Below are 27722 nucleotides of genomic sequence, written 5' to 3'. Positions count from 1 at the left end.
GAACCATAGATTATCGAACTATGTTGGGGGCTTATCTGCGCTCTGGGCCCTGTGTGACTGCCCAGGTCAGAAGCCCATAAAGCTGGTGCTGGTTGCTAGGTTCTCAAAGTGCTTGGACCACCCCACCCCCAACCCAAGGGATGAAGGAAATGGCTGAATTGGATTATTACAATGTGCACCGACCAACCATGGGAAACCCCAAAACTACTCACTATTTTGTCCGATGAATGGCTGTGTATGTCACACTAGTGACAAACAGAACCACAAGAACTCCTGTGACAATTCCGAGTCCAATCACTATGTTTTGGAGTAATTCCTTCTGCGTCTCTGCTCCTGCTAAAAAAATCAGATGGTTTTTAATTGTCCAATTATTAAAAGACTTGTCTGCAAATGATTTCACTCATATGTGGAATACAAGAACAAAGAAAAAACTGAAGGAACAAAACAGCAGCAGAATCACAGAATCCAAGACTGGACTAACAGTTACCAAAGTGAAAGGAACTGGGGAGGATGGGTGGGAAGGGAGGGATAAGGGGTGGGGGGAAAGAAAGGGGACATTATGATTAGCATGTATAATGGGGGGAGCATGGGGAGGGCTGTGCAACACAGAGAAGACAAATAGTGATTCTACAGCATCTTAACTACGCTGATGGACAGTGATTGTAATGGGGTTTGTGGAGGGAACTTGGTGATGGGGGGAATCTAGTAAACATAATGTTCCTCATGTAACTATAGATTAATGATACAAAAAAAAAAAAAAAGACTTGTCTGGCTGCTCCTGGATCCCTGAGAAGTATCCCATCCAGGCTCTAGTGAATATTAATTATGGAAGTGAAATGTACATTTAACCCAAGAAAGTGCTCACTGTAGAGAAATCTCGTAAGGCAAGCCATTGAAAGCAGATTTACTAAATGACCTATTCACCAAATGACCCATTTACATAATGAATGACACTTTGCCAAATGACCAATTTGCTGAAAGCCAATTCACTGAGTATTGGTTGTTGGTGGGACATCCTGCTTATCAATAACTGATGATGGCCAACACCTTACTCCAGGCTTCAGATGGGCTGTGGGATAGGAGATAGGGACCAAATAGTTGTAGCAAAACTCTGAAACTTAAACACAATCCTCAGTAATTTGCTGAATTGGTCATTCATTTCATTAGTTTCCAGCAAAATGACCTGCTTCCTGTAAATTCACAAGAAGATTGTGGGCAGTGACTTGGAAGAAGGGAAAAGGGTGTAGGCAGCTGTCCTTTGTACTCTGTTTTGATTGAGAATAGTTGCTCTAAGCACCCAGTAAAGTCATCAGGAACCAAGTCTCTCCTGGCAGAAAAGCTGGCTAGTGTTTGCAAACAACTGAATTCCCAGAGACAATTCCATTTTCCTTTATATCCCTCAGATTCAGGGTTTTGAAGTCTTAAGAATTAGCCACCTCATTTATAGGAACCACCTCCCTTTTTTCAGCCACCAGTGCAATGGTAAGGGTTTGCTCTTCCTCTGAGCAGCTTTCTTCCAGGCACCAGCAAGCACTGGGTTGTAGAAGGCAGGCTGATTTTCTGTATCTAGAAGGGAGCGTCTGGGGGCAGACTGCACATGATTTCTGAGGCTCAGAAGGATTACCACCTGGCTTCCTCTGTGGAGACTCTTTCCTTTGCCCCAAAGACACTATCTAAAATGTCACTAACTCATCCTCTGTTACCTATTTAGAGCTGCTGATATCTTATATGGGGAGCACTGAAGCTGCTGAAAAACAGGATTATTCTGCTTGATCCCTACACCCCACCCCAGCTCAGGACACCCCTTTTTGAATCTTTTCTATCTCAGGACAGAAAGACCACACTGCTGCTTTTGTATCTCACCTGGTTGCTGGTCATAAGAGTCTACAAGCATTTCCTGGGTGACTGCCAGGGAGCCGTTGTGGGGTTCGGGGGTAATCCCCAGGAGCTTACACATGAGTGGGTAGATGTGGATGCTGTCAAAAGGCTCAGTGAGGTGATTCTTCTTGAAATCTGGCCCAAAAGCTCTGAATATGGTCTTCATGTCCATGTAGACATTGTCAAAGCCATGGTCTCCTTTGTTGAAATATATTATAAGTTGCTGAAAAATAATAATAAAGAAGCCATTGTAGATTCCAGTCCCCTGGAAGAAAAGTGCCGCTTAGTTAATGTCATGCTTGTTGGATCCATGAAATCTTTGAAAATTAACACGGAAAGATGGCCTTCTGAAGTGCCAGAGAGAAGAACAAGGAATGAAAGATCTTTAAGAGAATAAAGAAAGCACATCCAGTAGGAACAGTAAGAAGATAATAATACCGACAATAATAATATGATCAAACATAGAGCTCTTACTATGAGTTTTCCTGAACGCTTTATAAATATGTTAACTCCTTTTATCCACATGGTAGCCCAGCAAGGGCACTGTTATTATCATCCCCATTTTACAGAGTAGGAACCAGAGGAACCCACCCTGAGTCATGTAGTAACAAGTGTTGGAGCAGCCGTCTGAACCTAGACTGAGCCAGTATGATTCTTATGGCATTAAAAGTATATATATTTGGTAGGGGGTTGGATTAGAGAGGAGGGAGTTAGGACTGTAGGTTATTGTTTGATGGATGCAAGGTAGGTTTTTGTCCCCATTTTCAAATGACTAAGTAATATCAGTTATAAGACTTTATATTTTCTTAGGACTAAATAGTCTAGCATGAAGAGTGTGGTGCTCTGAACATTGAAAAGCTGGTCTCTCTTATTTGACCCGGTGAATACAGAAAGTGCCTTTTTTTCTCTGCTCAGGCTCCATCACCCTGGTTAAAGAAACAAGTCCAACTGCCTTGGAGGCGATGGTGCAGCCAATTAAGAGTGAATGCCTCCACTAATGGCCTCATGAGCTTTGCAAGCTCCTCAATCCCCAAAAGAGGAGGGTAAAGCTCATTCTATTTAACACATCAAGGCAAGCAGGGACTCTGAAAACTACTCAGTGAGAGTCACTGAGACACAAAGGGTGTTCTGCCTAATGGTCAGTTCACCAAAAGGTTAAACTGACCATACAGCGCCCTATTCCCTCAAACAATCAGATTGGTCAGGTTGGGAGTGTGACTGTCACATTAATTACCTTCATATCACTCCCAATCTGTTATGTCATGAGCCATGGCTTTGAGCATGCATCCTCAGTGTTCTGGGCCACGTGAGGGATTACAAAATACCAATGAATGGTTGCAGTTTACTATGAATAGTTCCACCAACATTAAGTGATAACCCTATGAGTGTTCCCATATCTGTTTTACTGTGGACTTGTAGCAAGCCAAGAGAGCACACAGACTTGCAAACATAAGTACAAATGTGTGGCTCCTGTCCATAGCCTCAGACGGGTTCTTCAAGCCATATCTGGGATGTCTTCTGCCATGTGATGGTAAACATTACCTAACCTGTTCTGCCATGAATTATTGGCTGGTAGTTAAAAAAAACCAGACCACTTTACTTATGCCTCAGAATTAGCATTGATTTTGATATTTTCCTCTTTAAGCTTATTTTTTTATAGCAGCTTTGCTGAGATATAATTCATATACTATCCAATGCCCCCTTTTAAAGTGTACAATTCAATGATTTTTAGTACATTCACAGAGTCGTACACCTATGACTGCAATCATTTTAGCACACTTTCATTACCTCAAAAAGAAACTCTGTACCTTTCAGTAATCACTCACCATTTCTCCCTGATTTCTCCTCCAGTCCCAGACAATCACCAGTATGTGTTCTGTCCCTGTAGAGTTGCCTATTCTGGACATTTCACTTCAGTGGAATCATACAGTATGTAGTCCTTTGTATCTGACTTCCTTCACTGAGCATGATGTTCTCAAGGCTCATTCAAGTTGTAGCATGTAACAGTACGTTGTTCCTCTTAATGGCTACATAATATTCCATTGTGTGGATAGACCATGTTTTATCCATTCATCAGTTGATGGGCATTTGGATTGTGTTCACTTATTGGTTAGTATGAATAATGATGCTATAAGTATTTGTGTATGCATTTTTTTTATGAGCAGGATTGCTCTTTTTTTTCCCTGATTTGTGTAAAGGGGAACCAGCAGGTAGTTTTTCTGGTGAATGTACTGGTGGTGATCTGTGCATAATGATTAGGCATGCAGGCTTGGTTTCAAACTTCAGCCTTATACTTCTAATCTCAAATCACTTCTCTCTAGCTTTGGTTTCTTCCTCATTAAAATGGGGGAGATAAGAGCATCTATCTTCGGGGTTGTTGGGAAAAGTAAAATAACTCATGTTAAAATTTTAGCACAGTGCTGGATACAGCCTTGGTCAGGGATGTTTGTCATTATTGCATAATAGTAACATGGGGCAGGGTTGGTTGGGGTGGGGAACACTTAGAAAACTGTTGGTTACAACCTATGTTTTAATGTTTTTCAGTCTCTCCCTGGTGGCTGTCTCCTAGATCCACGATGACTTGACTCGTTTTGGAATCAACTCACCCCATTGATGTTGTAACCAGAGTCAGCATACATCACTATTGGCAGTACCCGCTGGTGTTTAGCAAAATGGAAGCGTTCTGGAAATTCCTCCTTCTTATACACATTGAGGTGAGGGTGTGCATTCTTCAGTACTTGGTAAACGGCTTCTTCTTGTCCTGGTTTGGGCAGGAGCATCCCAAAGCCACCATAGTCCACAATATGAAATTTGATCATATCCCTGAACTTGATGTAGTTGGTCAAGAGGATCTCAGTGACATTGGGCTTCTTTTTCACTGTGGTCATGCCATGATCTGATGTGATGATGACATTGAGGTGCTCAGTCAAGCTATACCTCTCTATGGTTTCCACCAGGTACCCGATGGTTCTGTCGATTTGCTGAATAATCGTCCTTCTGTTCTCCGTTTCGGGCCCGAATTGGTGTCCCACGTTATCTGGCTCTCCATAGTACAGAGTCACAAAGTCAAAGTCTTCCTTAGTGAACCAGTTCATGACAATATCGATGTTCTCCCTCCACTCTGTCTCATTGCTGTTTGGGTGAGTGTAAGACTCCACCAGCGACCGTTGAACAGCTTCCCCTTTGTACTTAGCACCTCCCCCAGGATAGTGGAATGACGCCGTCTTCCTCCCCTGCAAGCACAAGACAAAAATTCTATTAGAGTCATTTCTCATATTAAGCAAAGCCCACCTTGTCAGCATATCTGCCTGAGTCCAGAGGCACAGAAAACACAGGAGCTTTGGAGTCGGATGAGGTTGGACTTCATTCCTGGCTTCACCAGGATTTCATCAAATGCTAATACACCATTAGCTGCAAGATGTGCCATTATTTTATGCACTACTAGAAAGAAAAACATTGCCAATTAAACCATGACACTGCAGTGATTATGTGATGCACTTCAACTTCAGAGATAGCAGAGTGAAAAAAAAAGTTCCTTGGAATGGAGGAAAATGCTACTTCCTAAGTTGGTGATGGTGAGTGACTTCTTTAATTGCCTTTTCTTTAATGTTACTGCATGTAAAATGCCAAAAAGTTGATGACATTTTTGTGAGGATTAATCCAGATAATTTTGAGATAAAGTGTTGGGTATTTTGCATATAGTAGGTACTCTTTTCTTTGCTTCCAGATATAACAAACCACGACAAGCCTTCCCCAATGTATGTAGTGGACAGTTACTATGTTTACCTGCCCAGTACCCACTCCCTGTCTTCTGGTCCCTGACTTTGGGAGGCTCTCCGCCAGTTCCTTGCTGTGTGCCTGGCTTGTGGGTGTTGGTTCTGCATCAGGCTCCAGAGGTGGGGTATGGCTCTGGCCTGGCCAGACAGAGGATACTGCTTCTCCTGGCCATAGCAGTTGGTTCAGCCTCAGGCCCATGTTGCAGTCAGAGCTGATGAAATTCAATCTTGGGACTTCTTCTGGGCTGTTGGAGAGGGAAGGAGCTGCCCAATTCAGTACTTGCAATACTTGTAAAATTTTGAGGTGCCTTCAACAAGGGGAGATTGCCATCTTTTTCCCTGTACAGATATCTGATCAGCCACTATGTTTGGTGAACTGTCCAGAGGGAGAACAATATGGTGGCTGAAAGTGTGCTCTAATGCTGGATTGCCTGGTGATGTCCTTTCTTCACCTCTTGGTTACCTGTTGCTCAAATGCTCTCTACCTCAGCTTCCTCATTTGTAATATGGGAATGATAATGCCACTAATTGTGGGGTGGCTGTGAGGACTCTGCATGCAGAGCATAATAAAGTAAGCATTCAGTGAGCTTAGCTTATATTTTCCTTAGAGAGGGAGAAAGAGTATTGGGCTAAGTGGCATGGTCAGGTGGTGAGGGGACAGATTATTTCCTCTAGTTTCTATCTCCTAAGGGCAACTGAAGATGGATCTGAAATGTGCCTGCAAACCTGAGGGTTGGGGACTGCACAGGGAAGATGAGATTGGGGCTCCAGTCATGGCAAAAGTGGCTGCCGCATGGGGTCTTGGGCCCCTCACATCAGAGAAATGGGGTAAATTCCATACTTCTCCATACCAGCTGCTCATGTCTAGTAATTGACTGATGGGAGGACAAAAGACGAGCTCTCTTCCCTCAGAGTGGGATGACATGGGGGTAAAGTTCATGCTCCAGAGCTCCCTGTAGGATCAGGCTGAAGCCTGTCTCCAGCTGGGGCCACTTTTCTCTTCCCACTGCCCTGTCCATCCTCCTCACTCCTGTCTCCTGAGAGCTCTGCCTCAATGCATTCATTGCATTATATACCCTGAATCCCTGCCTCAGGCTCTGCTCTTAGGAAACTTGGCCTAAAACAGAAGTCTTAATACTAGATACTTTAAAAGACTCTGGAAGCCCTACTATCCATAGTTATAGGTGAAATATTGTACCCTCTGCCTTCCAGTGTTATTTCCTATTATAAAACCCAGTTTTATTTTCTCTAAAGTACTTCCCCCAGTCTGAAATTATCTTCTTTACTTATTTACTGTGTATTTTCCTCCTTTGAATGTGTGGTACAGGAGGTTAAGGGCCATGTTGATCTTGTTGACCATTCTTTTTCTGGAACCTAGAACAGGCCTGGCTCAGAGTAGGTAGTGACTGTTGGTCAAATGCACGTTGAATGAATGCATGAATTGCATCTCCTTTTGTGGGTACAAAACTCATCCTATTCTCACTCCTGGTTAACTTATGGAAATGGTTACAGAAACTCTCTTTTAGGCTCTAGCATCTTATTTGTAACCTTGACAGGTAACACATTTTCCTTTCTCATAATTCAGTTTCTATGGTTGCTTTAACTTGCAAATCCTTTAATATTTATTTATTGCATTTCTGATTGGCATTAGACATAATTCTCTCTTTTAGCAGTGGTACTTTGTTTAACTTGTATATAAATTGACTTTGCTCTAGAGTATGGAACTGAGTGTAAGGATAAAACTTCTAATATTTTGTAGAACATAGTTTGACTATTTTATTATTTAGAACAAGCTGACCTTGACATGAGGGACTTAGCAGCCTCCATATCCAGTTGAGTTCCTGATATTTGCATATTAAATCTCAGATATTCCCAACTTGAAATTTTCTTGTGCTGTGTTCTCAACATTCTTTAAAGATATCGCAAGCTGTAGTCTTAGGAAACTATGATTTTTTTTCACTTTGTCCTGTAGGAATTTTAGGAGTTATGCTACTTCATGAAATGAGCTTCAAAAAGAAAGAAATGAGTGTTTGAGTGCCGCCCTGCCCACATGACTCTGTTTATTTGGGACCCATGATAATCAAAAGTGCTGTTTTCAACAAATACTTCTGAGAAATAATCTGAGCACTTAATTGGATGCAAAAAAGTGGGTATTTACCATTCTAGCCTTTAATTAGCATAATCAGTGTTTCCAGTAGCAATAGCAATTGGAAAATTGCTAGTTGTATTAGGTTCATTATTCTCCCTTAGTGTAGTGTTGCATCAATGTGGCTATTATTCTTAAGTTGCTTCTTTAAAACAAGAATTGGTATTTCCTACCAGCAAATCCTGACCTTTGGGTTTTGTACAGAGTCCACCAAACTCTTCACACCCAATCGTTAGAGCCAAAGTTTTAGTGGGGCTTTGCATTTTGTCTTATCTCTTCCTGTAGGTGATGGAATGAATGTCACAAGGCACACGTGTTTTAGGAAGGCCTGTGAATGGTCCATCACGGTTGTGCTTTGGTGGGAAGTATGTATGATTTAGGGAAAGGAGCTAGTTCCTCATTTCTGGGTATGACTGAATGGAAAGAGATGGACTCCATGTCTTTGAAATTGGGAAGTCAAGGTTGATTTTGAGTTTCTTCATTGCTTTTCTGTTCTCCAGAGGAGTCATTGAACAGAAATAAACTAGATGAAGGAAGGAAGATCCTGATTTCTTCCTCTCCATACCCTTTCAGAGGTCATATTATTATTCCCAGAGACTTTATGATGCATAATAAAGACTTTGTTTGGGCCAATATTGGGATGCATTATCTTGCTATTAACGCTTTTCTGGGCAGAAGCTACTGGCCTCATCTTGCTCACAGCCCTTCCAAGTTTGAAAGCTATTGTCTAGGAGACTTGGCTTACACTGAAAACTGTAGCTGGCCTCCCTATTCCCTCCTGGTAGCAGACTATCACAGTCCTGTTACAGATTTTTGGCAGCCATGAGGTTCTCACTCAGATCCTTCCCTGCTATTTCACTCCTTAATACTTTCTATAGCTCCTCAGGAGAGGCATGAGACATGCCCCTAGGTTTTTATGGTTTTCCTAGGTCTTACAGTCTTGACTTCCTGCCTTTCTCTTAGAATTAGGACTTCTGAGCTTGGTGAACCTCAGCCATTGATCACAGTCAGTTATCAAGGATGCTCACTTAAATCCAAAAGGCTCTGTTCATACCCTAACCATTAGGGAACTCCTGCTGGAGTGAGGATAAGCTCGTGGGCTGAGAGTAATGGATGCAGAGGTGGTCAGGAATCCCTTCTTTTAGGTATTATCTACTAAGGCATGTCAGTTCTCATGAATCTTGATGGGCTCTGGCAGCATTAGTGTCACTGAGGGAAAACATTCTAGTCTTATTAAAGGTTAATGCATCAATCTCCACAAAGTCTGCCTGGAAGAGACTTGGGAGAAGACTAGATTTTCCCAGTGATGGAGACTGGGCAGGCCACCCCCCTACAGACATGCCAGGCAATACAGATATGCCCCTGAATGGCATTTGGGGCCAACTGGAGTGCTGTTCCTGGGGGGCCGGCCTGGGGCTGCAGGTTCACTCTGATTGCAGCTGCTCTCCTGCCAGCTCCTCAGGGAGCTGGCCGATGGCGCTGTCCCATGGCAGGAGCTGCCGATGGCAGAGTGAGATTACCAACTTTGCATTCACTTGCCAAATGATTGGCATGTTATCTCTTGCCTGGCCCTGCACCAGATCCTGTTTTTGCACACTAATGAATTCAGCAAAGAGGAAAAACACTCTACGAGTTGGGCAGGAGGAAACAAAGTCCCATAAATAAATGGCTATGAGGCGAGAACCATGGATAAGAAAAACTACAGGAAAGGAGAATGCTACCAGGGGCCTCATATCAATGAAGAAACACCACAGCAAGACTAGAGAGGCCCCAGATTTTCAATAGCAAATTAAAGGCTTGTCTGGACCTCCCTAGCAGCAAGGCAAATACGATTCATTGTCAAATCCACAGCTAGATGTTCTGGCCATGGAAGTAATATTATGTCATGGTCAGAGGTTAAGAGTTGCTGAATCCAGAGTAAGTTCAAATCCCAGCTCTGCCTCTTGTTAGATTTTGACTTTGAGAAGTTATGGCTCCACTCTGTGCCTCTGTTTACCCATCTGTTAAATGGGGATAAACACAGCAGCTATCTGAGAGTTGTTACAAATTAATAAATATAATGTACTTAAATCAGTGCTTGGCTCATAGTAAGTGTTATGAAAACTGTTTGCTTGGGAGGACAGAACTTATTTGCATGGTCTCTGCCTCAGAATTTAAAAATATGACGTAAGAGTAAGGAATCTAGAGCCTAATAGGTAAGAAGAAAATGAACATGAGCCAGAGTCCCATCATTGACAACCCTGTGATTCATCTACAACTGCACTGTCCAATACGGTAGCCCCTAGCCACATGTGGTATTTAGATTTAAATAGAAATTAATTAAAGTCAAATACAATCAAAAGTTCAGTTCCTCAGTCTCACTAGCCACTTTTCAAGTGCTTAATAGCCACGTGTGGCTGGAGGCTTTCATACCGGTTAGCGCACAGTAGGACGTGCCCATCAACGCAGAATCTTCCACTGGTGGGTTCTGGCCTGGGGCTATGATGAGCAGCTGAAGAAGTATGAAAATGATTCAGCCTCCATTAATAACAGCTGACAGTTTTTGAGCATTTAGTTCTGATCACCTTACATGCATTATCTCAGTTAATTCTCCCCATGAGCCTATGAAGCAGAGACTCTGGCAATCTTCATTTTCCGGGTAGGGCAAGTGAAGCAGAGTGGAGGTCGTTGCCCACAATCACGCAGCAGGAGAAGGGCGGAGTTGGCTGGCCCCATTTGGAGCTGCAGCAGTCGTACCACCTTACAACAGGACGTGCACAGTGTGGGCTAAGAGCACAGGGAGGGAGCGCCAGTACCGAGGACAGCTCTGGAGCAAAGGCTGGTGTCTTGGGAAGGAGGAGGTCCTATTCTGAAGCGATGACTTTGGAAGCTCATTGAGAAACCTCAGCTGACAACAGGTTTGGGACTGAGGATTAAAACATAACCGTTCAGATTTCTGCTTTTACAAAACAATAATGAATGGTCAGTGGAATCCTTTCAAATGAGCTTTTCATGGTTGGAAGATACATTAAATGGTCAACTTCATTTCTAAGGGCTTTTATGCCTCAGTCTGAGGCATGTGTATAAACAGATATTTATTAAAGAGCTGCTGGGTCCACACGCCATGGTGAGCCCTGGAGGTCCAATCACAATTAATCTGGATATGCCCTCGTTAGAGACTTGGCCATAGATAATGGCTAAAACTTACTGAGATATGCATTATGTGCATAATTCATTTAACCCTTACACCGAATCTATTAAATAAGCACCTCATGGTTATCCCTCTTACACCTTTAGGGGAACAGATGTTTAGAGAGGTTAAGTCACTGGCCTGAGGTCACACAGCTTCTAATCCCCATCTCCTATACGTGGGAATGAGAAGCCTGCCCAGTTTCTGATGGTACCTGTCTTTGCGCTGTGATCCAGAGGGGCAGGACACCATTGTCCCACCACTCAGTCTTGTTCTGTGTGGTCTTGAAGGAATGTTTCAAGTTTGTCTCTGTGTTAAACATCATGTTGTGAATGACTCCGTGGTCTTCAATCCAGCGACCTGGGGGATAAAGAAGCGAAGGTGCTGATAAGTTCTATGAACAAATGCTGCCGGGGGTGTCAAGTGTCCTAAGACCACCTCCCCAGACATCCCTGTGGTTGGCTACTTTTTCTGGGGGACTGTTGCTCTGGGTGGCCATATGGGGCTTCAGACTTATTTTCATGGAGGAGCAAACACTGGTAGCCACAAAGGAAGGGCTAATCACATTTCACACCTGCCAGATTGGATCTGCTCCCTGAATCAGACCTCAGAGCCCTGGAACGCCAGTGCTGGCTGGGCAAGCTGATGAGGGAGGAGGGAAGGCAGGGTGTCGGGATGCCAGGTGACTTGGATTTTTCTGTTTCCATAATCTGAGAGCCTTGGATTTGGATGCTTCCTTTGGGATCATTTTTGTCATCTGCTTGTGATGATCTGATTCGTTGTTGAACATGCAGTGGGTTTATTCTTGGCAAACATCCCAGGGTTTCTCCTAGGACTCCCATGGGCTGTGCTGTTTGAGGGAACCAATGGAATTGGGAAGATCTCCAGACATAGATGAGAGCAGACTTTTTTCTCTCTACTTAAGGAAGGAAGGCAGATGTTGGGGAATGTGGGTAAGCTAGATTGTTCTTGAAAACATAACAATTGAACCAAGTATAGAAAAAACCCATGATCTTACAAAGGGGAGTGCACATGTGGTGGGGCAGTATAAAGACTGAGCCGAAAGACCCAAGGGGAGGGCCGAGCATGCACTTATCTGCCTGCTGGGACATAAGCCTCTGGGAGACCCTGCTGATTATAATAGCATAGTGATGATTTCTCCTATGTCCACGGTAAACGGAGGCAGGACATTCTGTGACTAGAACTTGATGGTCATGGGAATAGAGGAGGGAAAGGTGTTCTGCTGGGTCAGAGACACTGCCAGACTGCTGGTGGGTAAAGTCCCCCTGGGGTGGCCAAGGCTTTCAGCCGGGAAGAAGCAAACAGTTGTCATCTTATTGTTTCTGCCTTGTAGGTAGGCCAGACAGCCAACCACACATGAGGTCACTGGAAAGAAGTGTTGCTGGCAGGGATTGGGGCCTTGGAATATCAAGATTCCTGGTCAGGGGTTCAACTGGATGGCCAACAGGGAAAGAATGTGGAACTAGAGTCTAAGATTGCTGGATGCCAACCCTGACTTGGCTCCTGAACTTGCTGTGCGAGCTTGAACAAATCCCTAACCTTCCTGGCTGGTACACCTGCATAATAGTGGGTAGGATTGTGTGATGAAATCACGGCACATGCTCACTGTTGTGTCATATGCCATCACCTTTGCCAAGTCTTTTTGGGACATTAACTCAACTAATCTCCCAACAGTGTTGGAAGGGAGGTACTATTATACTTCTTCTTTAGAAATTTTCCCCTTTACTTGAAACAGACACAGAGGTCAAGGTCATGCGGCAGTGCTGGGCTTTGAACCTGGGAGGTTTGGTTGCAGCCCATGCTTTTTTTTAAAAATTCAGGTAAAAGTCACATAACAAAAAATTATTCATTTTAAAGTATACAATTCAGTAACATTTAGTGTTATACAATGTTGCACAATAATCACCTCTTTCTAGTTCCAAGACATTTTCATCACCCCAGAATGGGGGCTCTGAACCCATTATCAGTCATGCTCCAATTTTCCATCTTCCTCCCCCCTGGTGGCTGCTGAGCTGCTTTCTATCTCTATGGATTTACCTATTCTGGACATTTCATAGAAATGGAATCACAGAATATGTGACCTTTTGTTTATCTGTATTTCATTCCTTTTTATGACTGAATAATATTCTGTTGTATGGATAGACCAGAATTTGTTTATCCACTCATCAGCTGATGGACATTTGGATTGTTTCCATTTTTTGGCTACTGTGAATAATGAATGCTGCTATGGACATCTGTGTACAAGTATGTGTCTTAGTCCCTGCTTTCAGTTTGTTTTGGTATAAACCTAGGAGTTGAATTGCTGAGTCATATAGTAACTCTTTGCTTAACTTTTTGTCAAACTATTTTCTGCAGTGGCTGCATCATTTTACATTTCCACCAGCAACGTTTAAGTGTTCGAGTTTCTTCACATCCTTCCTAGCACTTTTATTTTCCATTTTTTGATTAGGCCAGCCTAGTGGATGTGAAGTGGTATCTCTTTGGGTTTTGATTTGTGTGTCCTAAATGACTGATGATGTTGAACATTATAGCCTGTTCCCTTAATCTCTCCGCTGTAATGTCTCTCAGGAGGGGGAGGTTGAATACCATGGGTGAGGGTACTTTGTTGCGGCCAGAGGCAGAGGCCAAATTGGGTGAAAACCTTTTGAGCCTCACAGATGAGTAAGGAAGTCCTCTGAAATCCACAACGGGCCCTCTTCCTGTTACAGTGCCTGAGTTTCGTCATGGCTGAGCCGTGCCACATCATGGCAGATGACATGGAAGCACAGAGATAATTCACCCAGGGAGCAGCTTGCCTTTGCCTTTTTATTTGAACCTGCAATATCCTGGATTAGATTCTATGTGACTCTTCCTGCCCAGTGAAGATAAAATCACCCTGGAATTACAAATATCTACCATTTCCCCTATTCTAGTGTTTTTCTGTGGTATATTCTACCACAAATATTAGAATTAATTGAATTTCTTGTTAAAAACACAGATTCCCTAGTCACCACTGTAGCCATTGCTGAATTTGGCACCTCTATGCTGGTATCTGCGAGTCTGCATTTTATCCAGCTCTCCAGGTGCCCACTGGCATGTCAGAATACTGGGTAAGGGGCTGTTATTAACATAGGCATTTGGATTAGTTCTGGCAGATCTCCCATTACTCTCAAGTCTGGATTGATAGCAGCCCCGCTGAAGGACAAGGAGGAGGGCAGGCAGCCATCAAAACCTGGGTCATTCCGGTATCCATGGAAGCTTGCGAGTCCAGAGCCACTGGGAGGACTTGGGAGGAGAAATTGGAGGAAGCAGAGGATGCCACTGACACAGAAACTTCCCCTTCCTGGCCCTTAATGATTCTGGCTTCCATGCCCTGGGACCCAGAGGTCAATTACAATATCAGTTAAGTAGACTAGCCTGGGAACCAATCATGGAATCCATTTTCCCCTCAGAGTGATGTTACCCAAGTTTCAAGCAACTAAACTAAAATGAGCCCAGGGAGCATGACCCTTCCATTCTGTGGCACGGCTGGTCCCAGTAATTGCACAGAGGGAACTGTCTCCATGGCGTTGTGGTTATTTCGACCATGGCACTTAGAGGAATGCTCTGAATCCAACTAGCAGCTGGGGACCGCTAATGACCAGCAGAGGTTTCCACTGCCCTTCGGTTGCTCCTGCCTGCTGCTCAGACCTCTTTATCCTGGTCAAGGGTCAGTTCTGGAACGTAGGAGAAACAAGACAGAAGAGAGGAAAAGCTAAGAAATGAACAGCTGCAGAGAGCAGCAATCAGTTTTACTAAAATGGCATTTTCTGTTCTGGAGATAGTCAGGGGTCTGGCTGTAAACACTATGCAAGGGCAACGCTGTTGGCCGTGCCTGGGGTTCCAGTAGCGGCAAAGGAGCTCGCTTTACTCGGGTCGGACGATGCTGTCCTCACGGCAGTTTGATGCTGCAGAAGGGCGGCTGCCCTTGGAGGCGGGGCACCAGAGTCTGGTCTTGGTCCTTGTAAGCCCTTGCTCTCTCTGGGCCTCGGTTTCCCCCACCATAAGCTGAGATGGGTTAGTGATTTCCAAGGGCCTTTCTGGCTCTATCCATTCTGAGAGTCTGTCATCCATGTCATTTTAATGTCTGGCAATGTGGGTAATTATACAAGTTAAACAGGAAGTAGGATGAGCGTTCCTAGAGGATGTGATTCCTGCTGCCTGCTAATTATCCTTTAATCAGGGTACAATGCATACTCCCACGCCGTATCAGTTATGGCAATGTGCCGGAAAATTTACCCAGGTGAGCATTTCAGGTACAGGAATGAACCCAACTAGATTCACCTCCATTCTCTTGATTTCCAGAGACTGACATTTGTTTATTTCTGAGATACTTGTGGAATGAATTTAGAAACCCATGAAGTCCAGAGTTTTCTCCAAAACCTTCCTTTCTCCCTCCCTTTCTCAAGTATTTTGAGCCAACTACTATCCCAGACAGCTCATGGCATTTACAGTCAGGGGCAGGGGAGAGAGAGGGCTTTGAAAATAGAAAGAGCATGTTCTGGAGTGCATGCAATGCTCACAGGTACCCTCTCTGAGAATTCTACTCTTAGTGAAAGAGCAAACTATGACTGACTCCATTTTGTTCTGTGCCCTCCATCCCGAGTAACTATGTCCCCGACACGGCCCTTTTCCGGGAAAAGTTCCCGCACCCAGGAAAGTTCCCATGCAAATCTCCCCGGCCAATCAGCCAAGACCCACAGCCTCCCCGGCCAATCAGCTAGAGCCACAACCATCACCCCGCCAAACTGCCCCTGCACCCCTATAAAACCTTTGTGCTTTTGAAACACGTGCTCTCTCTCTCTCTGGCATGTCGCTGCTGCATCGGTGCAGACCGGAGAGTGAGCACGAGCTAGCTCGAATAAAGGCTCTTTGCTTTTACGTTGTACTCGGCTCCCTAGCAGTCTTTGGGGATCACGAATTCTGAGCATAACAATAGGTCCTGCTGAAAGGTAGGTCTAGGCACCATATTTGTACCATGTGACATCTTCTCTCTGTGTTCAATGGGTTGGCTAGAAGCCCAATTCTCTGTGAAGACTTAAACCAAGAGATAGAGTAACCAATCAGCTGGTGGTGGGCTTTGGGCTGCCTACCCTGACAGGCCATGAGCAATAAGGTTAAGCTGGTTACCAGTGAGAGAAGCAGTCAAGGAATTTCACAGGGCTTTTAAGAAAGACCACTGGGGTTCAAATAGCCTGAAAGAGGAAGTCTACTTCTGTAATTCCAGTTTCCATTTTCTGTCTCTAATAGATGCTGAACAAAGTGCATTGAGAACACTGGAAAGATGGGATTAGGGAAGTCTGCTGGTGGAAGGCAAGACTAAATATTTACCATGATTTTTAAGAATTAAAACTAAGCAGCTCACTGTTTGGGCAAAAGTAGAGGTGGTTTGATCATGTCGCACCCCAGTCATAGCCATTGTCAGTCACCTCTCTGCAAGGATTGTGTAGCTCTGAGTTTGCCTAGTGCTTATGTACTTTAGGTTTTTGTTTACCTAAACCTTTCACGTGATATGCACTTGGTAACAAGTGAACAGTATTATTCAGTTATGTTGTTGTGGACAAACCACTATTTTGGCCATTGTTAGGTGCCTTGAGAGTTTAGTTCCCAATTTTGAACTAAGGTAGAATTAGGTATCTATCCAGGAAGACTGCTGAAGGTCTTTTCTTTTTTGATTATGATGATGAAAAAATGGCCAAGATGTTCATGACATGCTTGTTCTTGTCATCCTAGTCCTGGGATTCTGGCCCAGAAGCCCTGCTTTAGAGCCTGCCAAGTTTTCAGTTTTTGCCAGCGTTCTGGACTATTCCTGGGCTTGGGATAGATGACAACCATCCTTTTTATCCTCTGATCTGGAGGTCAGGTCTAGACCTGTCTCTAGACTGAAACCTTCATGGGACTTAGGATCACACAAGAAATGGGTGCCTGCACAGTGTTTTCTGCAGGCTCTCAGAAGTGTCATTGAAGCCAGGCACGCAGGGTGCTCTCATGCCATTCCATCTTGCTTATACTTTCCTTGCAGCATCAATCTCATTTTCTCTTGAATATCAGGTGATTGCCTACAAATCTGTTTTTTCCCCCCATTAGTTTGTAAGCTTCTTAAGAATAGGGCTGTGCCTCATTTATTTTAGTATCTCCCTGGCATAAGGCATAGGGCTTTACCCTTAGTAGGCATTTAACAAATGTTGGTTGAATTTAATTGAATAAACTCCCTCCCACCCACCTCCCAGGCACCCTCTCCCTGACAAAAGTTTGCCCTATTCCTATCTACTCATTTTCAGGTGGAACAGTAGCTGTTTATAAATAGCCTATTTGGGCATAGATGCTCTTTCATACAACCATTTATTTAATAACAGTTTGAGGACCTACTATGTGTCAATTGCTAATTCCTTTGAACTAACCAGCCATATAAACTATAAGCATATCTTCATTTTCCTCCAAATTTGTGAGGTCTGGTGCTTCATTAAGTTCACATTTCCAAAACCAAAGAAGAAAGTGTCTTATTACCTAGCTAGTATGAAATCAGCAAGAAAGAACAGCTGCCACACCAAGTCAACTAACCTCCTTAACTCAACTGAATGCTCCACTGTTGAGCAGATAAACTCATTCAGAACCACAGACAAAATGCTGATGGAAAAACAGCCCTCACTGGGGCTCAAAACCGTGCTTACCCCAAGTCTGCACATCCAGAGTGCCACCCATAGCACTGACTCATAACAGAAGTACTTGAAATAAGAACAGGTGGCTCAGTGCACCAAGTGAAATTTAAAACTTCACCTACTCCTGCGATGGAAATGAAACTTGTCCCCGACACTAGCACCCCATGATGGCAGCTCTTTTCTGGATGGAGAAAATAAAACCAGTGCATCCATTTTACTAAACTGCTCCTGCTCATGTGAACATGCAAATGAAAAATGCTGACATTGCTTCTTTTTGACATTGCTTTTTAATTATGGCCATCAATAAATCATCTTATCCTTGAACAAGGCTTGAGAATGGCCCTAAGGCAGAGGCGCAATTCCTTAGGAACTAGGCCAACAGGAGTTGGCTTTCGCACTCCCCACCTCTTCCTTTAATCTGCTGTCAGAAACAGAAATGTTCTCTTTTCAAGTAGCTGGAAGCAGACTGCTGCACTTGAGTTCCATCTGGGAACTCTGTTAACACACAGTTCTACCCCTGGCCTGCCTTACTGGACACTGTCACAGAAATGGAATCTGTCCTTTCTTCTGCATTTTTTCCTCTCTTCATTTTTTTCCTATTACCAGTGTGGTGGGCTGAATGGTGGCCCCCCAAAAGATATGTCTATATACTTATCCCCAGAACCTGTGAATGTTGCCTTATCTGGAAACAGGGTCTTTGCAGATGTTATTCAGTTAAGATCTTGACATGAGGTGATCATCCTGGATTATCAGTGTGTGTTCTAAATCCAGAGATCAGAGGCAAAGAGGAGAGGTCAGGACAGAAAAGGAGGCAGCATGACCACAGAGGCAGATAAGATGATGCAGCCACAAGTCAAAGAGGGCTGGCAACCGTCAGAAGCCAGAGGAGGCGAGCAAAGATCCTCCCCTAGATCTGAAGGGAGCATGGCCATCTAGCACCTTGATTTTGGACTTCTGGCCTCCAGACTTTGTTGCTTTAAGCCTCCCAAGGACATTTTGTTATAGCCGCCACAGGAAACTGACACATTATGCTGTTAGTCTCAAGTTATCCAGCGTCTGCTGTCACCCAAGACCTCGGAATCCAGAGCAGTCATAATCTTTTGCTCAGTTGTGGTGTTTGGGCTCCTCTTGGGGGATCCGTGGGCCTGCAGCATCCCTATCAGCTGTGAGCTTGTTGGAAGTGCAGACTCAGGGCCCATCCCAGACCCACCGAACAAGAACCTGCATTTTAACCAGATCCCCAGGTGATTCACATACAATTTCAAATTTGAGAAGCACCGGTAAAAGAAACTCTAAGGTGGCAATTAGATCTTTTCTCCATCTGCAAGGATCCTAGTTTCTTCATGTTATATTTATTAAATTTGGCACCAAGGCTAGTAAAAACCAAACCAAACCAAACCCTTAGGTTAGAAATGCATGCTGATGTGTGGTATATGACATGACATGCTGTCTGTAATTTGCTTGAGAAGATTTCAGAAAGAAAGGAAGGCAGGCAGGCAGAAAGAAAGGGTGTGAGTGGGGACAATGGAGTAAGACTGGCAAAACGTGGACAGATTCTTGCGGCTTGGTGATGGGTGCAGGGGGATTCATTACACAATTTTCTCTGCTTTTTTCTGCATGTTGGAAATAAGCATAATGAAAAGTTAGGAAATATCCTGGCTTCCCAGTCTTCCTTATGTTCAAGACTCTATTTCTCCCCTTGTGGAAATATTCGGTGTTGGAGGGACATTTTATCTGTCTCAATCTGTGGTTTTCTTTGCTCTGTTTGCTTGTGTCTGGTGCTTTGTTGACTTCAGGATTTTTTTCAGTGGAGAGTTGTTTCTGGGGAAGCAGGATGGAAGCTGATTAAAGTTTACAGCATCTTCTAACTAGGTTTCCAACATCTGCTGGGCTTGTGTTGTTACCAGCAGCAGGAATTTACTTTCCTTTCTTTCCCTAACTCTCTTACTTTTTCAGACTGTTTATTTCACTGGCTACAGTGTCACCTGTGTGACCTCCGGCTCTCTGACTTACATGTGAATTGCATATTATACATCTAGTACAGGGGTTCTCAACTTGGGTGTGATTTTGCCCACGTACCCCTGCAGAAAACATTTGTCAATGTCTGGGAAATTTTTGGTTGTCATAACTAGAGGATGCTGATGGCATCTGGTGAACAGAGGCCAGGGGATGCTGCTCAACACCCTGCAATGTGCAGGGCAGCCCCTTTAAGTCCAAGGATGATTTGGCCCTAAATGTCAATAGGGGGACATTGAGAAGCTCTGATCTAAAAGATCATCCAGGTACATTCGGCCACACATTCTTTGCTCGTATCTCATGTAGGAGGAGAAGTGGACTCATGACTGATTCCAGCATCTATGGGGAGTTTTTAACCTCTTACAGGTTGATTTTGGGGTAGAATATAAGTGACAGATCATCTGTGCAAGTTGTGTCCTGCGTGCCTCCAGGGGGCACCACTTACATGGTATTTATGAAAATGACTCCCCTCTCCCATCACCAAATTGTGCTGTACATAATCTACATGGCCATAAGTGGTTGCTCTGATTTTGGGGTTGCCCTGGGGGTGGTTCTGGAACTGGGAGAGACTTCATTACAGGCTGTTAGAGCCCCTTCGCCTGCCACTGAGTGTCCTTCAAGAAAGGAGAAAATGTTAACAGAGAGGACCTCGCTTTTATTATTCTCAACCATCGTCTAGTTCTGGAGCATTTCCTTTTCTTCCCTGGGCCATATCCATTTGACTTGGTCTAAAATTGCCAAATTATATTATCATGGCTTATGCTTTTGATAGCTTTTGTCTGAAACACGGTGGTGATAGCTTCTTATTTTCAGTTAGTTTCTTGGGGGAGAAAATATATGCTGTTGCCATAAGACTTCCTATCCACCCACCATTTGCTTGGTGGGATTTCCTGTTTCAGCAGCATAACTTATTCTTACTGGTCCTCAATCACTTTGCAATAAAAACTGAGATTGCAAAAATGTTCATTGCCATTACCAGTGATGGGAGCAGTAAGTACAGGCTTCTGGAGAGAGAGAGAGGGAATTGGGTGATTTAAAATAGCAAAATGAACTGCTCACTCTCTGAGAATGGCTTTTCATTTTGGCGAGCTCTGAGGGGAATTGTGACAGATTCAGGGAGACTGGAGGGGCAGTACTGGGAGGCGGCCGTTTGTGTGGCCACCTAACCCACAGGAGCCCATGCCCTGGGGGTGGCCCCATGGAGGGGGGTGGGACTTTCTTGGGTCTGAGTGCTGGGTCACCTGACTGTAGCCCCCTCCCCACCAGTCAGGCTGGTGCTGGTGTGGTAGACCTCTGCAGTTCCTGTTAGTCCTCCCGCCACTGCTCCCTCTCTGATAACAGTCTCTGACTTTCCACTTGGGGACCCACCGGTCTCCCACTTGCAGTGCACATGGTTTGTGAGGGGCTTGCCACCCCCCACCCTGACCTGGGGGTAGGCATGTGGTCCCAGCTTGAGCGTTGAGCATCACTCTGCCCCCCAGGCTGAAGCAACTGGTTAGAAGAGCAAACTGGCCCCCAGTGGGTCGATGAGAGGCAATCTTGGGAATTTTGTGGTCACTCTTAGGAAAGAGAAATAAAGAAGGAGAGAGAGGGAAAAGAGAGATTGGTTGTTATGATGACATAATTTAAGGACCTGCATGTAGCTATGCCTGTAGTTAGCAGTTAATTTTGCATTATCATACTATTATGTGCTGAGTTGTGTTCCTCAAAAAAAATACGTTGAAGTCTTAAACCTTAGGACCTGGGAATGTGACTCTATTTGGAGATCGGGTTATTTAGACATGAGGTTATACTGTGTGGGCCCCTGATCCAAATGACTGGTGTCCTTATAAGAAGGTGGCCATGCAAAAGTGGAGACAGGAAGAATCCCATGGATTGGGTGAAGGGTTGGAGTGATGTGTCTACAGGCTAAGGAAGGCCAAAGATTGCCAGCAGACCACAGATGCGAGTAAGAGACAGAGAAGGATTCCCTACAGATTTCAGAGTGAGCATGGCTCCACCAACCCTTTGGTTTCAGACTTCTGGCCTCCAGAACTGTAAGACAATACATTTCTGTTGTTTTAAGCCACACAGTTTGTGGTCCTTTGTTGTGGCAGCCCTAAGAAATGAATGTGTAGGTTCAAATCAATAATCCTCTACCTCTTTGTTCTCCTTCTTCCTTTCTTCAAAATCAGCATCATCATCATCCTTGTCTCAGTAACAGAAGGGGTGTAGTAATGATGGGGTGACACACTATGATGTGGAGAGCTCAGCCTTTGTGGACATCCACTGCCCCCCTGGCATTGGCCCCTGGGGCTCAGGGGCTAGACCATAATTCTAGGGGCTTTCTGGAGCTCCGTGCTGGGGCACCATCCCCTATGACCTGCTACCTTTAAGCAAAGACTGATGCTCACATCTTGGTTCTGAGCCTCATCAAGGACCTGCTTGTGGCAGACAGTTCCAAGATGGCCCCCAAGATTCCTGCCCCCACTCCCCACCCCAATATACCTGCCTTGTGCAATTCTCTCCCCTTGAGCAGGGGTGGGACCTGCGGTGCTTCCAACCAATAGAACATGGAAAAGTTGAAGGGATTTTGCAGATGTCACTAAGGTCCCTAATCAGTGCACTTTGAGTTAGTCAAAAGGGAGATCACCCAGGGTGGGCCTGACTTACTCATGTGAGCTCTTAAAAGACAGTCTAGAGAAGAGAGATACTTCCCTGCTGGCCTTGAAGAAGCAAGCTGCTTTAAGTTCTGTGATTGCAAGGAAATGAATTCTTCCAACAACCACATGAGCGTGGGTGAGGACCCACCTCAGCCTGCACCTTGAGTGCAGCTGCATGAGACCCTAAGCAGAGGACTGAGCTCAGCAGTGCTCAGACTCCTGACCCACAGAAACCAAGAGATAATAAATGGGTGTTGTTCTAAGCTGCTAAATGTGTGGTAATTTGTTATACAGCCACAGGAAAGGAATATATAATTTCATTTTAAGGAACTTCTAGGTGCTGTGGCCAAGCCCCCCTTCCTCCCCGTGTGTGTGTATGTGTGTGTGTGGCATGGAGGTGGGTAAGCAGGATGGGGGGAGATGGAACCAGGCAGGAAGAAGAAAACTATCTTAGAGGAAGTGGAAAAAACATGTTCCTCTGTCCTTATTTATGACCAGCTCTGGGGAGCTGGAGGGAGATCATCTCTTGCAGAGCCAGGGATTGCCTTGCGCTTGGGAGCCTTGACCCTGGTCCAGGGCCTTACTTTCCCCTTTTGCAGGTAGTGCTGGGGGCAAATACTTGGAGGAAAAGCACACTCTTTGTCAGGATGCAAATATTTTCTTAAGTGGAGAGATGATAAGGTGGGATATTTTGAATTAATAGCTTGGTTTAAAAAATCCTCTCTCTCTTTGTCCTTCCCTCATTCAAACAACCAAGACTTCTCTCCTTCATACTTCAAGAGGGAGAAAGCGTAGAAAGTAGATGCTCCTCCTGACTTTAGAGTTTCATAAAAGTAACATCTTTGGGAGCCACAGAGGAGCTGGGGCGCAGGGAAAGGCTTGGGGTGACACAGGTGAGTAAGAGCAAAGCTCTCCTGACTCCCTGAGCTGTCAGAGAAAGGAAGCAAAGAGGTGAAAGGATCCCCAAGACAGGCGCTCTTTGTCTTTCTCCCTAGTGGAGCTGCAGAGAAAAGGAAGCAACCCCCCAAAGATCTGTGGGATCTGGGGTCAGAGGCACATGAGCCCATGTTGTGGGACTAGCCCTAGAAAGATGGCAAGACCTCGAAGACACATAGTGTGTCATTGGCTACTGACGGCACAGCCTGGCCCAATGGAGAAGCTCAGCAATAATCCCTGGATGAAAGAATACAGTGGAAGCCCTCTAAAAACTCTCCGGAAAGACTTTTCTTCACCAGCAGCAGGGAATGCTGATGAGGGTCATGTGATCCTGGCTCTGGGGCAAGGGCTACGGTGTCCAAGCCCCTGACAACCCCTAAGCATGAGGAGGTCCTGCTGTTCAGGTGAGGACCATGCCCTGTGGGGTGCAGGGTTCTGACCCCAGGCAGCTGGATCCACTGCCTTAGGGAGGGGTGCCTGTGGGCCCTTGTACCTAAGGCATGACCACTTCCAGCTTGCTCTCTGCCTGGGTCTACCTGGCCCTGGCCCTTGGACCCTGCCCAGGAAGCTCAGAGGGGTAGTCATGTGGCTTCTCAGACCTAAGCCCTTGTCAGAGCCCTGCGTCGTACTGCAACTGAGATGTGACGCAGGGTGGGAGTGCTTCTCATAACCTCTCTCCTGTGTTAAAATGCCTGAGGTGTTAAGCACAGCAGTTAGTCACTGGGCCAAGAGAGCCCCTTTTATCATAGTTTGGGTCAGGCCTACCCCCTGGAATTGGATGAGGTCTTTGTGTGGGTAACTGTCTTGACTCCATATCACCATTATGAGAACTGAAGTCTCTGATGATCAAGGCACCTGCTGAGTGTTTTCATAAGCCAGGTACTAGGTTCTACCACTCAAAGCAGAGGTTCCCTGTTAGGGACTGGTTTGCCCTGAGTGGACATTGGGCAATGCCTGGGAACATATCTGTCACTCATAATTGGAGGAGGGGCACTCCTGGCCTCTAGTGGGTGGAGGCCAAGGCATGCTGCTTAACATCCCACTGGGCACAGGATGGGCCCCCCACCGCAGAGAATGATCCAGTCCCAAACATCAATAGTGTTGAGGCTGAGAAGCCCATTTTAAAGTTGAAGCAGAATGAATGTTCACCAGCTCAATAAATGGCAATCTGGTCATAAATAAAAAGGACAGAGGAACATGTTTTTTCCACAGTGGGTGAGTTAAAATGATTATTTTGTGTTATAGCACTTTGTTATTTATAGGCAATACATTTCTCATGGTCCAAGATCTAAAAGGGACACAGGGTATACAGTCCAACGTTTCCCTCCCACCCTCCCTGGAGGAACCAGCATTACCAGTTTCTTGTCAGTTTATCCAGTGCATCTATAAGAAGCTGTATGCACATATATACACATATATATCATATGCACATATATATGTAGGCTACACACATTCTTTACATCTTGCTTTCGTCATTTAATCCATCTTGGAGATAGCTTCCTCTGAGGTCACGAAGAACTTTCTCATTTTTTCTTTTAAAGGTGACAGTATGCCCTTTTGTGGGTGTTTGTTTAGCCACTCCCTTATGGATGGATAGTTAGGTTGCTTCTATTTTCCTTTGTGGTTACAAACACTAATGCAATGAATACATTTGTATATGTATCACATTGCTTTCCACTAAGCAAATATATATCTGTAGGATAAAGTCCTATAAGTGGAACGACTAAATAAGAGAATTTGTGCATTTGTGGTTGTATTGGATGTTGCTAAATTAACCTCCATTGAAGCTGCCCCTGTTTCTATTCCACACTGGCAATGAGCGTAGGAAAGGAGATGGGAGTGATTTTCTAACTTAAAAAATCTGCTTTCACTATTTATATCTTATCAAAAACCTTCTGGGAATAAATAAAAGGTGGACACGCCATTTAATATTTTGTGCCCATCATATTGTCAGTGTTCAGGGACTCAGAATCAGCCCAGGGGAGATTTTTAAGTGTTACGAAGTTAATGCCTCTGGGAAGTGGCATTCACTTTCTCTAAAAAAGGGCTGTTTAGTTCCTGCTTCCTGGCGCTAATAGTTCCCAAATGACTTGTTTCTCAAAGAGTTTACATGTAGGAAAATCTCTCTCAGCAAAATTTCCTCTGAGTGGTTATTTGAGCTTTGTTTTTTAAAGTTTCTGATTTGAGGGCCCCTTTGAGAGCCTGTTAGAAGTGATAAAACCCTCTTCCCACAAAAAGGCACCAGTGGCTTGTGTGACTTTTCAGAGGCTGGAGCTGTCTTTGGACCCGAGGAACGGCTCCCTGGTTAAGGGTGAGGCTCATGCTTCCAGGCACCTCTCCCTGTCCTGAGAGAGAGGGGTTTGCAGATTCTAGGCCCGGAACTGGGCAGAACCAGTTTCATGTGGCTCAGGGAAACCCAGAGCTCTAGGTCTGGCTCCCTCCTCCCCCACTTCCTGGCCCAGTGGCTGGTAAGTTATTTGGTCTCTCTGAGCCTTAGTTTTCTCATCTACGGGATGGGGACAACACCTGCTTTGCAGTGTCCCTGTATGAGAGAGAAAGAAGACAAAGCGCCTGAACATGTCCAGCATGAGGCCCATGCTGGAGAAACAGAAGCTATTGTTATTTTTATTATTGTGCCGTCCTGTGGATGCTGGCAGCTGGGATTCTGGAATGACCATGCTTTTCCCTCTGCCTGGAACAGTTTTCCTTCTTCTGTCTCCTGAAGTCTCTTTCAGCTCTCAGCTCAACCGCCCCATCTCAGAGAGCCCTTCCCTGCCTCTCCAATTTCAAGTCAATTTGACCTTGCTCTCTTCTCCCAGAGAAATTCTTTCCTCCTGGTGCCTCCCTGAGTTGTAATGAGATCTGTTAGAGTGTTTGCTTGTTCAATGTCTCTCTCCCCCATTGGGCTACATGTTCCAGGCGAGCTTGAGGGACCAGTTCAGACAGAGGCCCCGAGGCCAGTGGGGGCCGGCTGGAGACGTGGGCAGCAGGCCTTCGTGGTCTGGAAAGAAGCATGCATGCGGAAGAGAAGCAAGAAAGGCCAGGAGTGAGTGGGTTAGGGACCAGGCTGTGGGGGCCTTTGGGACCACAGAAAGACAAAATTTGAATTCTCTTCCAAGAGCATTGGTGTCCCTCCAACTTGCCAGTATTAAGCAGGGCAGTTATTTGATCTGAGTTCTTTAAACATCAATGTTTTATTTCTTTTATAAATTTTTTAAGTGATGTCCTTTTAAAATGATCTCCAGCCACTGTGTGCAAGGCAGAGATGGAGTGTGGGCTGGGGAGCTGGGAGATCTTTTGGGAGGCTGTAGCCGTGGTATGTCTGCAGGCTGCACCCCACAGCCCATGCAGTTCTAGAAACAGCCTTGAGCATCCCAGGATATTCTAAGTCAGCCCTTCTCCCAGGGGGTGAGCCCAAGTTGTATGAGCTGCCTCACTCTCCCCAGAGCTGAGAATTGACTGTATCTCAGGGAATGACAGGTACCAGGGCTTCCACCAGCATCAGCAGACTGGATGCAGAGCAGAGCTTACCTGAGATGGTGGTGAAGTGGGATGGGGAGGTCATTGTCACGAAGGGCGGTGTGAGGTACTTGGCCTTCACACCCTGCAGGGCCAGGCGGTCCATGTTGGGGGTGTCCACATCCTGGTCGTAGTCCCAGCGGAAGCCATCGAAGGAGATCAGCAGCAGCTTGTTGAAGCTCTTCCTCCCGCGGGCGGGATGGCAGCTGGCCCAGCCCAGCAGGACAGGCAGCAGCAATGTGAGGGCCCTGAGCCCCGTCATGCTGTGAGCACCTCACGCACACCTCGCAGAGTTCATAGGACCACTCCCATTTTCTCCTTTTTTTATCTGTGGTTGAACAAAGTCCAAATTGATTAATTCTGCCCTAGCTCTATTGTGGATTGAAATACCTGGAGTGTAACAAGATAACATGTTTTACGTGATGAAAAATTTCTGGAAATGGATAGAGGTGACAGTTGCACAACATTGTGAATGCACTTAGTGCAAATGAACTGTACACTTTAAAATGGTAAAAATGATAAATTATGTGTATTTTACTATGATAACAAAAGTCAACCATGTGAAATATTTTGGATTCTTATACTAGTTTCACTGTGGTGAAGATGGGGAACAAATTAGATTGGTGCTTTCCTTTGCTCAGTGTATCTTCTTTTTACAGAGTGAATAAGTTTTTGTTCATTATGACTATGCAAACCTAGACTGAGTGCCCGTGATGCCCGGGAACACTACAAACACATTTATTCAATTTAATTAAAAAATTTTTTGGAAATCTTAGAAAGGTTACTAGTTGAAAATTCCCCATAAGAATAAAAAAAATTATTGTGGTTACATACACATAAGAGAAAATTCACCATCTTATCCATATGAAAGTGCAAATTCAGTGACAGTTAGTGCATTCACAGTGTTGTGTGACTCTCACCTCCATCTAGTTTCAGAACTTT

General features: G+C 44.9%; 1 protein-coding gene across 1 annotated transcript; it reads right to left on the bottom strand.

Annotated features, from left to right (window-relative positions):
* Positions 1-211: 211 nt before the first annotated feature.
* Positions 212-27074, bottom strand: LOC118935448 (ectonucleotide pyrophosphatase/phosphodiesterase family member 7-like). Its single transcript, XM_057488024.1, has 5 exons — positions 26793-27074; positions 11184-11329; positions 4485-5111; positions 1864-2101; positions 212-336 (listed from the first exon to the last, which is right to left on the bottom strand). The coding sequence occupies exons 1-5, from the start codon at positions 27040-27042 to the stop codon at positions 212-214; spliced, it is 1386 nt and encodes a 461-aa protein (XP_057344007.1). The 5' UTR covers positions 27043-27074.
* Between the last annotated feature and the right edge of the window lie 648 nt (positions 27075-27722).

Source organism: Manis pentadactyla, chromosome 10, assembly GCF_030020395.1.
Source record: "Manis pentadactyla isolate mManPen7 chromosome 10, mManPen7.hap1, whole genome shotgun sequence".
NCBI lineage: Eukaryota > Metazoa > Chordata > Mammalia > Pholidota > Manidae > Manis > Manis pentadactyla.
Note: the sequence above shows the minus strand (reverse complement) of the source record. Positions and strands in the feature narration are given on the sequence as shown.